At 39.8% G+C, this 15,723-nt stretch overlaps 1 protein-coding gene across 4 annotated transcripts; it reads left to right on the plus strand.

Moving 5' to 3' along the window:
- The first annotated feature begins 2,845 nt into the window (after nt 1-2,845).
- Nucleotides 2,846-5,182, plus strand: ARL4A (ADP ribosylation factor like GTPase 4A). 4 transcript variants are annotated; one of them, XM_046670529.1, is made up of 2 exons: nt 2,846-3,044; nt 4,177-5,182. In XM_046670529.1, exon 2 carries the CDS (start codon nt 4,266-4,268, stop codon nt 4,866-4,868), a length of 603 nt encoding a protein of 200 aa, XP_046526485.1. In that variant the 5' UTR covers nt 2,846-3,044; nt 4,177-4,265; the 3' UTR covers nt 4,869-5,182. The 4 variants fall into 4 exon arrangements, with proteins under 4 accessions (XP_046526485.1, XP_046526486.1, XP_046526483.1 ...); XM_046670530.1 differs by having other exon boundaries at nt 4,180-5,182; XM_046670527.1 differs by lacking the exon at nt 2,846-3,044 and adding an exon at nt 3,559-3,713 and having other exon boundaries at nt 4,180-5,182.
- The last annotated feature ends 10,541 nt before the right edge of the window (nt 5,183-15,723 follow it).

The raw sequence follows: 15,723 nt of genomic DNA on the forward strand, positions 1-15,723 counted from the left end.
AAGGGGGTGTGATATCTCTTTAAGATAGTGATTTCAGGGGTTCGGCCCCGTGGCCAAGTGTTAAAATTTGCATGCTCTGCTTTGGAGGCCCAGGGTTCACTAGTTTGGATCCTGGATGCAGACCTATGTGCCGCTCAACAAGGCATGCTGTGGAAGTGTCCCACATAGAAGAACTAGAAGGACTTACAACTAGGATATACAACTCTGTACTGGGGCTTTGGGGAGGAAAAAAAAAGAGGAAGATTGGCAACATATGTTAGCTCTGGTCCAATCTTCCTCAACAAAAAGAAAAAAAAAAGATAGTGATCTCATTTCCTCTAGATAAATACCCAGAAGTAGGATTGCTGGATCATACGGTAGTTGTACTTTTAATATGTTGAGAAACCTTCATACTGTTTTCCACAATGGCTGTACTAATTTCTATTCCCCAAAACAGTGCACAAGCGTTCCCTTTTCTCCACAACTTTGTCAACACTTGTTATCTCTTGTCTTTTCAACAATAGACATTCGAACAGGTGTGAGGTGATATCTCACTGTGGTTTTGGTTTGCATTTCCCTGATGATTAGTGATGCCGAGTACCTTTTCATGTACCTGTTGGCCATTTGTATGTCTTCTTTGGAAAAATATCTGTTCAGGTCCCTTGCCCATTTTTAAATCAGATCTTTTTGTGTTTTTGCTACTGAGCTGTATGAGTTCGTTGTATGTTTTAGATATTAACCCCTTCTCGGTTATGTGGGTCACAGAGCCCCTAGTGACTTAGTAATTTTTTCATGGTGCCTCAGGCCAAAGAAACACCCTGAAGTTCAATGAAGTATAGACCCAGACAACTTAACAGTTGTAGTTTTAAATAGGGTCCAACAGATGGCACTGTGTCTCCCCAAAAAGTTAAAATACCTCACAGAACCCCCAGGAGCTCCCTGAGGCACCCCAGAGCAGCTCAGAACACTGTTTATGAACTACAGCCTGAGGGAACATTTTTCTCGCATATCTAAAATAAAATACCAGAATTCCTTCTATAGGAATATGGTGCAACCAAGTAGACAGAGTATTCCATGAATTGCATCACTTTTTATACCATTTGTTGTAATTTCATACCATTGTTATTGCTGGTAGACTAGGAGTATTATTTTCCTATAAAGTGCCAGAGAGCAAATATTTTAGGTTTTGTTGGCCACAGATGGTTTACATTGCATATTCTTATCTTATCTTTTCTGTTGCAGCCCTTTAAACATGTTAAAACCATTCTTAAGCTCTTGAATTTGGCCCACAGGCTGTAGTTTGTCAACCCCTGTTCTAGTTATAACCCTAATATGTAATACTAAAGTGCAATTCAGTGAAGGTGATTCTGCAAAGCTGGAAGCTCTCAGTATTTTTCTATTTCATCCTTTTTACTCCAGGGAAATCTAGGCAGGAACACTCCCTTGCCACTAATGTGAGAAGGGCCCACTTGATTTCAAAGCTGTTGTAAACAGAAGGCTGTCATGGAATCTTGCTCTTAATTCTTGATTTAATGAGAATTTGCAAGTCTTTCCAGTGTAATAAAGAATTCCTGTTAAATTTCTAAGAAGACTAGTCATTGCACTGAGCCCTTTATCACTTGTTGATTATTTAAATGGCTAATGAGATTTCACAATTATAACTAATAAGGCAAGCCTTAACCTATAATAGGTTCAGTAAATAACTTGATAGAATATGCCATTTGAGACTTCCAGCTTTATTTCCAAAATTAGTGTTGCCATCTTGAAAGTATGCTTTGTGCGTAGTCCTTAGGTTTTATGTCAGTTACTTTTAAAAATCTAGTCTGACAAGTACCGTTCCCATGCTAGTCATAAAGGAGACAAATGTCACTAGCAATAATGGTGTTGAGAAAACCGAGGAAATTTCAATCCATATTTAAAAAGAGCAATTTTTTTTAAAAGTGCACCATATTTTTCCAAGATCCAATCTCTTATAGCCTACATCATAAAGATGTTTCTTCATTGACACTTTTCCAGAACTTTAAGTCAGTACTCCTCCTTCTATGTGGTCATAAGTACCCTGAAATGATCACTGATCGCATTTTGTAATTAAATTTATTCACGTGGCAATTTGGTTACTCTCTTTTCCTCCCATGAGACCGATTTACCACGAGAGCAGGGCCAGTGGCTGATTTGCTCACCATTCTATCTCCAAGAACAAAGCATTGTGCCTACTGTCCATGAGGTGTTCAGTAAATATTTGCTGCATTGAGAGTCAGAATTATCCAATAGAAAGTTATCATGCATTTAATGACTAGTAGACTTTAAGTTCTAGACCACCACTAATTTTCCTTGGGTCATTAGAAACAGCCATTTAATCTTCCAGTGTATTTCCTCATCTGTAAAACCAAGATATTTCTATTTGTCGCCGCCTCACGGGGATGTTGCTAAGCTCACGTGGGAGAGGGAGCACTTCTTTGCTTTGCAAAACGAAGATGCACTGAGATACCAGTCCGGCCCAGGCAACTGAAGGCAACCACTGAGGCGCAACCACGTCATCCCGTTATATAAGGGGCCCGCCCGTCGGATGTCCTCTGAAATCCCTGACCCTACGTCACCCGCCACCGCCCAGAGGACGCCCTGAGTGGCGTGAGGATAGACGGTGCAGGGTGGGACCTGCCCGAGGCCAGCCGCCGGCTGCAGAAAACGCCCGAGACGGCAACGGCTCCCGGGGCTCCCGGGGCCGAGGCCGGAAGCCCCGCCTGAGCTCGCCAACCGCCAGCCAGCGCCGGGCCGGCTCGAACTTGACCTTGTTTTGCCGTTGCTAGGCGACGCGGCTCCCGCACGCCCCCCACTGGCCAGCGCCCGCGGGAGCGAAGGGAGGGGCGGGGCCGCGGCAGGCAGGGGAGCGGTCGGCCGCGCACCGTTAGGGCAGACTGGCGCGCGGCGCCCACCCGGCGCCCCTGGAAGCTGCGTCTCGGCTCCTGCCGGCGCCCACGCCTCGCTGTGCCCTCCGGCAGGGAGTAGCGCGCTCGCGAGGGCCGTGAGCGACGCGGGGTCAGAACGAGGGAAGGACGGCTAGTCAGGTGAGCCGCAGCGGGCGGGCAGCTGGCATGGCCACGCCCTGCCAGGGAGACCGGCCGGCCGGCTGCGGAGGGGCGAGGCGGAGGCATCGTGCAGCGGAGACGGCGCGCCTGCCTTGGCGGGGGCCGCAGGTCGCATCGTCCACGCACGGAGGCCGGTGGACCAAGGGTTAAGGCGCCGGCAGTGACCGCGGGCCCCGGATGTGGGAGCCGCCGGCCGGCGTCCGCGGGCTGCGCTGCAGGTGCGCCGGCGCGGGCGGAGAGAGCGGGCCGGCAGCCACCTGACCGACCGGCCGGCCGAGACTCCCCGGCCCTGCAGGGGCCGCTCGGCTCCCTCCGCCGGAGCCTGGTTTTCCAACTTGAGGGCAACAGGTGGTGCCTGTGGACCAAGGGAGAGCCCAGCTCGGCCTCGCTGGGAGCGGCGGTTACTCTCGCCAATTAGGGCGCAGGGGCGGGGCAGCAGGGACGCGCTGATGCGGGTGACCAATGGGATTTGGCCTCAGGGGTGGGCCGTGAGGGGTGGGCGTGGCCAGAGCCTGAAGCCGCGCTCTCTAGTGCCCCAGCTGCCAGAGCTGCGTGGAGAGCTAAGCTGGGCGGCCGTGGGGCGCTTCCCCGTCGCGTAGAACCGCCTCCCAATGCTTTCTCCTTTGGACCCAGACTCCAATTCGGGAGGTGAGAGCATTGTCGGGTTTTTTTGCGGGGCAAGGGGTGGAGCAGGGAGGATAATAGTGACCTTGAGTAGTAGTCTGCTGTTAAGCATGTGGTATTAGATCCCCAAGATAGGATTATGTGTTACGAGTTTTCTGCCAGAAGAGATACGTGTGTGGTTACTGCGAGTTGGACCAGATACTGGTGACTCGGTTGTGTCCGGAATGAAGTCTTCGAGGTTTGGGGACCCAGGGTAGTAGAGAAAAGTACGTATCACTGCAATTTCAGTGAATGTTAAAGAATTTCAATCACAATGAGTATTCTGTTGTTTTGCCTCGGATTGTGTACGTTTCATATCGCGTTTGGTTTGTTTACTAAAGCAAGTTTTATTTATCAAGTTCCTTGTGTTGCTTATTTTAGCAGAAAGAGAGAAAAACCGTTGTAGTACATTATTTCACAGGAATAACTTATTCATTTTCCTTCTCAGCAGTCTTGTAGCTGGATCCCCTAGGAAGAGAAGTTCTAAAGCAGTAAGAAGAAAGCATTTCAATTTGGAACATTTATTTGCAGCTGGCAATGGGGAATGGGCTGTCAGACCAGACTTCTATCCTGTCCGGCCTGCCTTCGTTTCAGTCCTTCCACATTGTTATTCTGGGTTTGGACTGTGCTGGAAAGACAACTGTATTATACAGGCTGCGGTTCAATGAATTTGTAAATACTGTACCTACCAAGGGATTTAACACTGAAAAAATTAAGGTAACCTTGGGAAATTCTAAAACAGTCACTTTCCACTTCTGGGATGTAGGTGGTCAGGAGAAATTGAGGCCACTGTGGAAGTCATATACCAGATGCACAGATGGCATTGTGTTTGTTGTGGACTCTGTTGATGTTGAAAGGATGGAAGAAGCCAAAACTGAACTTCACAAGATAACTAGGATATCAGAAAATCAAGGAGTCCCTGTACTTATAGTTGCTAACAAACAAGACCTGAGGAACTCATTGTCTCTCTCAGAAATTGAGAAATTGTTAGCAATGAGTGAACTGAGCTCATTGACTCCCTGGCACTTGCAGCCCACCTGTGCAATCATAGGAGATGGACTGAAGGAAGGACTTGAGAAACTACATGATATGATCATTAAAAGAAGAAAAATGTTGCGGCAACAGAAAAAGAAGAGATGAATGGCGATGCCTTTATATCTGTGTGGAGTAGCTTTTCTCTGGTCTGATTTTGACAAATGGAAGCGTGTCTACAGTCTGGTTTGCCTGCCTGCCCTCCTGGATGCTGTTTAAGCTGTGTTTTGTTGAACAATCAGATGCCCAACTCTGTTGCCTTGTGGAAGATGAGTAAATGCATTCCTTCTTAAAATGGTCTCTTCTCCCTACCCCACAAATCTTGGTACTACCATTTTGGGAAGCCAAGCAGGGATAGTGTTGGCCAGAAAACTGTTGTGGAAATTTGACCTGAAGTTAGTGAAATAAAACTTTGAAGAGTGTCTGCCTAGTGTTTTGTGCTTATATCTTTTGGGGGGAAGCCTTTGCAAGGAGATTGCGTACAAAACTTTGTATGTTAAGATAAAATGCTAATAAATGGAAATGTTAAGGTAGATTTTATATATATATATATATATATATATACACACACAGTTGTATTGATCACATTGGTCCAACCAGTAAGGGACAAGGAACAAGTGTTTGGTCTTTTAAGTTTTGGCCAAATGAATTTTGACATTTTTTGGATTCAAGTAATGTAATGCTGTACCTTAATCCTAGACAATGTTTAAGTTGATATAACTTAAAATAATAAAAATAAGGTATTTGGGACACATTCAAATGCATGGATTAGTTTTCCCGATAAAGCATGTTTTGGTGTGTTAATCTTTTACTTTTTAGAAATAGCTATGCATCTTTCTACACGGTCAGGTTTAAAACACCTTTTTTGGGATTTAGGGCTGTTGTAGAAATAGTTGTTGTCAAAAGCACTTTCACTTGAAGAACCTGAGATTTACTTAACTCTTTTATATAGTAAATTTAGGCATGTAGACTAATCATAAATGCATATGCTTGGGGATATGTATGGATTTATGAAGAAAGCAATTGATGACTTCAGTCAAGAGGACGTAATTACCATACATGGTCTCTAAAGGATTCCAGTTGTAAAATATTTGTTTTGTTTATATTTGCTGGCTGAACACAGAAGTAGTATTTCATATATTTTTGTAGTGTTTTGAGAGGAGCAAAAGCTTTATAAACAACACAATGCACTGTGGAGTGAAAATGTAAGAGCTATTCTATATGTTCTCTGAGCTTTAATTTCTTGTTTACAAACGGAACAGTGTTACACAGGCCATCCAGTCCTGATGATAAGGTAGGAAGAAATGATACAGTACTTCAGATAAGAATTACGATTATAGAAAATGAAGGAGAAAGTAGCAAAGCTATGTTTTGTGAAAGTTCATTGATGCTGTTTACAATGGAATCCAAAAAACCGTTGAGATTAAAAGGAGGAAAAACCTTTACCCAATTCTCATCTATAAGAAAAGACTTCTTTCCAGTGATCATGTCTTAGCAAATCAACATAATTTCTGTGTGTAAAGCCAGCACCTGTTTGTTCTGACTATACCAAGAGAAATGCACTTTGCTAGCAGAGATTTGCTTTGGTTTGGGGTTTTTTGTTTTTTTTTAGTGGCACAATTGAGTTTTTGGAAACTTGATTCTTGTTACACACAAAATAAAGTAGCTTCCTGTGGAGCTTTCATATGTTAAATGTACCTGCACTAGTGATAGTCACTTAGAATGTTTATATTTATAGAAATGTGGATAATAACTGCCAATAAACTACTTGAGCCACTAGGAGAACAGTGTTTGAGTTTTAATGTATTTCTACTTTGGCTGAAGCTTTTAATTTGGTGTGTGCAGACAACTTTGGCAGCTGGTTACATACGTGGTCCTCTAGTAGTTTGGTTCTGCTCAAGTATGACAGAGGCACCGAAGGCTGTTTTCTGGAAGAACCCTTTTTTTACCCCTCACTATATGAAATCACGGTGTATATACTCCAAACGTCACTAGATTGGTGATGGATTAATAAAGCTCACTGACAAAAATCTGTGAATCAATTTAGATTTTCAGCCTTCCTGTACTTTTTACATACTTGCTGGATAAAATAGTACTGTTTTAACTATTTATCTCGTGAAAGTTTGTGCGTTGACTCTTCTTTTGTAGCCTAGGAATTTGGTAAGCAAATCCATGTTATCTAGGTGTTGCGTACTTAGTAAACAGCAACAAAAAAGAGAAAATAGTGTCAACACTGTAAAAGCTTTTATTTATAAAACAGATTTTCAACTACAAAACTTGTCTTAAGATTTACCAGTTTGCTAAGTTCAAGTTCCCCCACTGCCTATTCGAGCCATTCAGAGATAGTAGGATAATGACTCTCAAAGTGAACCCTGAAGAGTTTAGGCAATGCTTTTATATCTGATTTTTTATTAAAGTACACCTTTTCTAAAGTATATTTCTAAAATATTTTCTTATATTTGATGTTATTTTAATACCAAATACTAAGCAAAGACTGGACAACTCTAAATTCAGACTATTATCAAAGAACAAAGATTACAAAGATAAAGTTTTGATATTTAAAGAGATGTAAAAGTTAAATGTCCAGAGTTATTCTAGATGGATTATAAACATTTAGGAAAAAAGTTATATAAGTAGCCAGAGTAAGTTCACTAAGAATTAACCATGGGAAAAGGAATAGATCGTTGGAAGCCAAAAAGTGAAGTTATTAGTATAAATATATATACGTAGAGAGAGGCTTACTGGTCTGTTGAAGAATGGTGGTTTCTGAACAGAGGGAAAGGCGTGGACTCAGACTGTTATTGTTTGGACAAGGCATTTGACACTTAAAGAGTGTTTCATTAATTATTTGTGTTGACCTGGAAGGAGGTCTGTGGTAGCATGTGTCAGGGTTCTTTTTAATACAGCAATTTCATCAGTAACATAAACACAGTGGTTTTATCAGCAATGACAAAGACACGAAAAAAGTTTCTTCACACTTTTGATGATGAAACACTCAACATTTAGCTAATACAAGTTGAAATCTTGAGTATACCGTCATTTGAGGTTGAAATTTTACATTTAAGGTTTAAATTTAGCAGAACATTCTGTAAATGAGTAGTGGGGGTTGTTGTGCAACATTGTGAATGTACTTAATGCCACTGAATTATACATCTAAAAATAGTAAATTTTATGTATATTTTATCACAATAAGAAAACTTAAGAGTATTAAGTGTACTTTCAGTTTCAAAGAATCAGATAAGAGTAAAGCGAGGGCAACCTGATTTAGAGACCAGATTTATTTACAAATTATATGGAATACTGGGCTGTTTAACGCTTAGTATTGAACCAATAGAACATGCTAAACTAATAATCATAAAGTTAGTATTAAGATGACAATCAGAGATAATAGTCTCAACAACCCACAGTTGGAGTGTGTATCAAATTCTGTACATACAAGTTAGAAATGTAGGAATACCTATACAGGGGGCTAGTTGAGGAGGATGTTAAGTGTATTAGCTAAAAACACCATGAGCTTTGGAGGCAGCTCAGAGTTCAAACCCTGGCTGTCCCCCTCTTACACATGTGACCTTTTGGTGATTTCCTTGAAACTTCTCATGATGTGAATGCCCTTCCGGTCAAATGAAGACTGTCACAATTCTCAGAGGATTGAATGAAATAAGATAAACTATTTAGTTCATCACAAGCATTTGATAAGAACTCGGTAAGTGGTAGCTATTATTGTTAACCAGTTGAATCCATATGTGTAGAGAGGCATTGCGGTAAAGTCGATAATGGCCATACAAATCTAGATCTGAACCCTGGATCCACCGCTTACTAGTTTAATCTTAGACAATTTATTTAACCACTCTCAGCCTTAGTTTCTCCATTGGTAAACTGAGGTGTATACCTACCATTTGGGTTTAATTGATTAAAAGGATTAAATGAAACAACGTATGATATTTAGCAGAGTACTTGACACATGGTAAAGATTTAATGGATAGTTGTTATTAATAGCCAGAATATTTTCTGGCAAATGTATTTAAAGAAAACTTATTTTGAAGGGGAATATGTAGAAAAAGCTCTTAATTTGTTTTTCTTAGCTCTCATGTAGCATAGCACAAAATGGGAGCTTGGTGGAACTTGGGAAAGACTAAACATCCTGAATTTTTTTGATGCCTGGGTCATTTCCTTAGACATCTAAAGCGCCAATCTTTTAGCACAATATAATCTCACCTTGCCCTGTACGAAACTAAATTTAAAATCATGGTTATTTTCCGATATAGATGTAAGGCAAAATAGAATACTTCACTTTGCAGAAGTTAAAAATCTGCAACTGTCTGTACTTGTGGTTCTTCAAAATGCCTCAAGATTGTTACCAGTCAATTCACAAATTTTATCTAATGGTTAAGTAGGGGTCTATATGCTGACCCTTCTATGGAAACCTGCGTTATTTGTGGGCACATCAGACAGAGATGATGATGGTGGTTTGTGTTTGTGGGGCAGTTATGTGTGCTGTGTTATTTTCCAACTACTTTCAGTTTTTGGTCTTGTTTTTGTATCTTCTGCTTATGTTTTGCTGGAGTTGAGATTACCCATATTAGGCATTGGGTTATAAACAAGTTGAGTAGAAAATACTGGGATATTGGCCAAAATAAACGTCTATCTTTCTTGGGCCCTCTCTTCCCTGGGTATTTAAGAAGGAAGAAGTTAAAGCAGTGCCAAAACAGAAGTATTACCTGGAGTATCATCGTCCCTCATCCCTTCTCTTCCTCTTTGAAGACTAACTCAGGTAATGCAGTTTAGATATATACTGTACTACTTGTTCTAAATGATTGGAACTGGTATGGGTCAACACAGTGGTTCTCAAAGTGTGGTTCCTGGACCAGAAGCATCAGCATGACCAAGGAACTTTCTAGAATTGCAAATTCTCAGGCTCCACTCCAGACCTAAGGATATGAAAGTTTGGGGTTAGGCCTGGCAGTCTGTGTTCTCACAAGCCCTCTGGATGATTCTGATAATTACTAGAAGTTGACAACTAAAAGAAAATCCAGTCATTTATCATGCTTAAAAAAAATTGAATTAAGGTAAACTTTTAAATAATTCCAATACTATAAAATTCAGGCCTTATTTTAAAGTGCTGAAAAAGCACAATGTTTGCCTTATAATAGCCATCCAGTAAAACCTTGTTGAATGAACTTTGATGCCAATAGAAACACTATCTTCTCAGTGTCATATCTTATAAATTTTTTATGTATACATATACACAAAAGAAGGGAGCTTTGCTTGTGAACTGTGCTAAATATCCTAAAATGTGTAGCATTCTAAAAATGAGTGGTTAAAGAGAGATGTTGAAGTTGATTCATTTCAATAATGCTCTAGTTTTAAATAAAAATCAACTTTTTATTATGACACATTTCAAACCCATACAAAAGTAGGATAGCATAATGAACATCCAAGAATCTCTCATCTAGTTTCAGTAATTATCAACTCGTAGCCAATCTGGTTTTCTCTATATTCCCATCCATTTCCTTTCTGCTACCTTTCCTCTCCCCACTACTCCTGTATTATTTTTAAGTGAGTCCTAGAACTTACATTTTACTTATAAATATTTTGATATGTGTCTCTAAAAGATAAGCACTCTTTTAAAAGACAGTCTCAATATCATCACGTAACAAATTAATAATGCTTCTTCAAAATGATCAAATATCCATTCAGTGTTTAGATTTCCCTGGTTATTTAAAAAAGATTTTTGGAATCAAGATCCAACTAGTAATAGGCCATACTTTGTGGCTGGTTGATATATGTGTCTTTATAGGTTCTCTTCCTCTCTCTCTCCCTGGCTCTTCCTTTCACTCCCTTCCCGTTCTCTCTTTTATTGCAACTTATTTTTGTATAGTATCCTACACTCTGCATCTTGCTGAACGCATTTCCCTGTGGTGCTTAAGATATTTCATTGTACTCTTAATTTTCTTTTTTTCCCCCAAGACTGTTTCAGGGGTAGTGGTGTTTTATACTTCCATCCATAGGGACTATGTCTGGTTGTCTTTTTGTGATGTTTGCAGTCCTTCATTGTCATTGTCTTAATCAGTGACATCTAACAAAACTGTCTGCAATGATGGAAATGTTCTGTGTCTACACTAATATGGTAGCCACTAACCACATGTGGTTACCGAGTGCTTGAAATGTGGGTAGTGTGACTGAGAAATGTAACTTTAAATTTTATTTAATTTTAATTAAATAGCCATAGGTGGATATGACTAATGCATTGGACAGGGCTGGCTAGATTCATTAATTCAATCAGAGTTGCAAAATAGTGACATTTTATATTCTACCATCTTCATTTGTGAGCTAGAGTATTTCTCTAATAAGAAACTTCCTCCCAGCAATGCTACATTTATTCTGAGGTTCAATTCTTAAAGGAAAGGCAAAGTAAATGCTTGTTTCTCTTGATTTACAAATTTTCAAAATGAGTTGGTTCCTTAGCACTCTCCCAAGGCGACCAATAAGGTTTGTTTTGTTTTGCGTATCATTATAACCTTATACATTTAAACATGCTTGATATATTTCAACCTTTTGTAGTTCATTATCCTCATTCAGCTTAGATTGTCCCATCTTTAGAGAACTGAGTCCTTTTGACATAATCCTGGTAATGTTTGATGGTTTCTTTTCTTTATGGTTTTACAGAAAGTTCCTACCTTACCTTGTACATTTCTTGCCCCAGACCTGTTGTTTTTCTTGAATCCCAGGTTCCATTTCATGGGAAATGGTATGTAGAGACCCCGGTACTATAGACTACTCGATTTGTCATTGTTTCTAGACCTTTTCAGTGAATGGAACTAGGACTTTTTTTGTAATAAAGATTCATCATTAATTCACATTACTATGTCCAATTGAAAGCTTAAAATTCAGAATCGTAGGGTTTCTATGTAACCTCAGTGATACTACCTACTGTCTCTTTTCCACTACGCCCCGAATCCTAGTTGTCAGCAGCACACACTTACTCCTTTGCTTTATTCCACTCTGTTCTCACTGTAGCCTCAAAACGATCCCCTACTACTCCCAACAGTATGAGTACCATGAGTGGTTTGACAATGGTTCCTTTTGTCCTTAGGTTATACTTGGTAGGGATATGCAGTCAGATTCTTGTGTTTTAATTATTTTTTATGTGTGATTATGTCATAAACTGGTATGTGTTTAGGTATATTTGTTTCACAAAATCTTTTATTTGCATTATAGAAATGTTGAATCTGGTATTTAAGATACAGTTCTGCCAATATATTTAAAATATTCAACTTGAGATTAAAAAAAATTTACATACCATACTTCAGAATGGCTTAAAGAGCTTTTTTTAATAAACTGAACTGCATGATTATTTGCTACAATCGAGAATTTTTTTCTAGGCAATTTTTTTTCGAGTTTTAATTTGAGAATCATTATTGTAGTAGAGCTGTTTTGTGAAAATGTAAGTCCATGTAGTTTGCATTGGAAGACATCTGATATAGAACAGTCTGTGGTTGAAAAAGGGCTCTCCGTCTTCTTACAGCAGCTCCGTGTAATGTCAACAAGAATATCAGTAGTCATTTTGTTCTTTCTTTTTAATGCAGAAAATGAATAACTAAACAGCAAGTGATTAGAAACCATGGACATCCAGTGGACCAATGTATTTTTTAAATATTAAAACAAGAAGTGCTTCTTCCCCTTAATCGGTCATCTATCTGGAGATACCCTGAAATGGGTCAATGGCAAAATGGAGTTCTCTAGAACAACATTTTTCCAAACTGTTATACTTCAGAATGGCTTAAGGAGCTTTTTACAATCCCTAGATTCTATCTCAGACATTTTGAATTAAATCTCTAGGGGATGGAGCCAGTAGTTTATAGTCTAACTCTTCCTAGTTTCTTAACACACCCCGATCAGCCAGATGTAGAAACCGTGGCTTTGTTGGATGTGATAGAGGGAGGGTGCTTTTAGTGGCAGGAATAAAGAGATCATAAATAGAACTGGCCTAGCAAAAATTTACCTGGCTGTGTTCGATTCCTTTTCTTCTGTCATGGTGGGATTTTTTTCATTGGCTTGACATTGATGTCAAAATAATTAAACTGAGAACATTGTCTGATCCAGGGATGTCTCAGATCAGATGGCTTAGGGAAGATCAGAGAGCCCAGGGAATATTGAGTGGACACTTTTCCTTCTGTTGACCTTGTATATACTTTATGCTTAAAAGGAGTAAGGTGTCCTGGAAATTTGCAAATAGTCCTGCTCATCTCACAAAAGATAGAGACCAGTTAGAGATTTAGAGGTGAAGTACTTACTAAGGCCTACAGTGTTGCTTTTCTGTAATCCTCTTGGGAACTCCTGAGTGTCAGGTTTCAGCGATCATGATCATAGCCGTATTTTGGGACTAACATATACAATAAGGAAAAATCAAAGTTGTGTGACACTAGCAACTCCTGAAGAAAATGGGCAGTGCCAAGTGACCTAGACTAAACTTCTGACACATTTGACTTATCAAATAAATAAACACTTTCAGTCTCTCTGAGTGGTAAACAAAGATGGTCCTTTGTGCTCCGTCCATCTGTCAACAACTTCCTGTGCTGAAAGTTGGGTGCCGCTTGTAAATTTTACAGGGAAAGTTTAAGTCATGATCTTGACATATATTAGCTGTATGACTGAATGCAAGTTAACTTCTCTGAGCTGCGGCCTTCTCACCTTAAAATTGTGATGTTACTTCTCTTACAGGGTTATGTTATGAAAGGTTTGTGAGTCATCTGGCATGGTTTCTGACACATAGGTCAAATATTCACTCAAGAAGTATTTGAATGGCTGCCTCATGCTGCCAGGTGTTTGGGATCCAGCAGCAATCACAGCAGAAGTGGGTACTGTGTCTGTCCCCTGTGCTGGAAAGTGAGCTCCACCAGGACAGGGAATTCACCCATCGTTGTATCCTTAGCTCTTAAAACAGGACGCAGCACATACACATACTAAACACTGAAATATGTACATAATGAGCAAATGAATGAAGCTCAGTTTTGATGATGGAGCCAGACAAAAGTTAGTAAACAAAATAAAAACGTGAAAAGTGCTGTGAAGGAAACAAAGGGCTGAGGAACAGAAAACAATAGGGATGACTTTCTCTCGATAAAGTGGTTGGAGAAGATTTTTCTGATCTCTCTAAAGAGTTCTGAGGAAGACTAGAGGGAAAACATTTCTGGCAGAGGGAACCTTGTATGCAAAAGCCCTGACATGGAAAATCACTTAATGGAGTTGAGAACCGAGTGTACACCAGCATAGTTGGAACTGGTAAGCAACAGAGAGAATGACAGGATACTAAGTTGAAAGATTAGAGTAAAACATTTATCCAGTCTGACAACTGGCTGGTTTCTTTCCCCTTCACAAACCCCCAGTACTTGGTTGTCTATCTAGTTGTAAGTCCTTCTAGTTCTTCTGTATGAGCCGCCATCACAGCATGGCAACTGACAGGTGGTGTGGTTCCATGACCAGGAAATCGACCCGGGCTGCCGAAGCAGTGAGAGCACTGAACTTTAACCACTAGGCCATCAGGACTGGCTCTAACAATTGTATCTTTAGGGGCCAGCCCCATGGCCTGGTGGTTAAAGTTCAGTGTGCTCTGCTTCAGTGGCCTGGGTTTGCAGGTTCAGATCCCAGGTGCAGACCTACACCACTTGTCAGCTATGCTGTGGTAGTGACCCACATACAATGTAGAGGAAGGTTAGCACAGATGTTAGCTCAGGGCTAATCTTCCTCAAACAAAAAGGGAGGAAGATTAACAACAGATGTTAGGCCAATCTTCCTTAGCCAAAAAAAAAAAATAAAAAAGAATTGTATCTTTAATGAGAGTAGTTTGCTTTTATTTAGTCTTTATATACCTAATTACAAATTATTACTATTTGTGTTTACACCTACCATAGTATTTTTTCACTTGACCATTTCTGTTTGTTTTTAATGTCCTTTTTTTCCTTCTTTTCCATTTAAGTATTTTTATTTTTTTCACTCAATTTACTTGTTGTAAATTCTTCTATTCTTTTTGTTGTTGCCATAGTTACAACATACATGCTTGATTTACTGAAGCCTAATATAAATCAGTGCTTTTGCCACTTCCACTTTTTGGAAAATACAAAAACATAAAATTTTTAACTTGTGACATATGACTATTTATACACATTAAAGATCTTCTAAGACATGCTTGCTTACTTATTTATTGCATAGTTATCATTTCTGCTCTCTATTTTTTCTTGAATCTCTTGGGGTGTAGTCTGGGATCATTTCCTTCTACCTGAAGAACTTCCTTTACTGTTTTCTCTAGCGTGATCTGCTGGCAAGAAATCTTTCCATTTTTGGTTTCTGAAAATACTTGTTTTGCTTTTATTTATTTATTTATATTTTAAGATTGGTCCTGAGCTAACATCTGTTGCCAATCTTCTTTTTTTTTATTCCCCAAAGTCTCTCAGCACATAGCCGTATATTCTAGTTGCAGGTCCCTCCAGTTCTCTATGTGGGACGCTGCCTCAACATGGCTTGGTGATGACTGGTGCTAGGTCCATGCCCAGGATCTGAACTGGCAAAACCCTGGGCTGCTGAAGTGATGCGCATGAACTTAACCACTCGGCCATGGGGCTGGCCTCTGCTTTTGTTTTTAAAGGATGTTTTCATTGGGTATAGAATTTAGGTTGGTAGTTTTTGTTTTTTTAGCACTTCAAAGCATGTCATTCTATTGTCTTCTTGCTTCCATTGTTGTGAGTGGGAGGTCAGTAGTGAGTATAATTTTTGTTCTTATGAAAGTAGTATGTCTTTTATTCTCTGGTTGCTTGCAAGATTTTTCTTTGTTGTTAGTTTTTCCAGTTTGCCTATGTGTCTAGGGATGGTTTTCTTTGTATCTCTTTTGCTCAAGAGTTGTAGAGCTTCTTGAATTTATGGCTTGAAGCCCCTGTCAGATAACACCAACATCTGGTTATCTGTGAGT

This window comes from Equus quagga, chromosome 8 (genome assembly GCF_021613505.1).
Source record: "Equus quagga isolate Etosha38 chromosome 8, UCLA_HA_Equagga_1.0, whole genome shotgun sequence".
Lineage (NCBI taxonomy): Eukaryota > Metazoa > Chordata > Mammalia > Perissodactyla > Equidae > Equus > Equus quagga.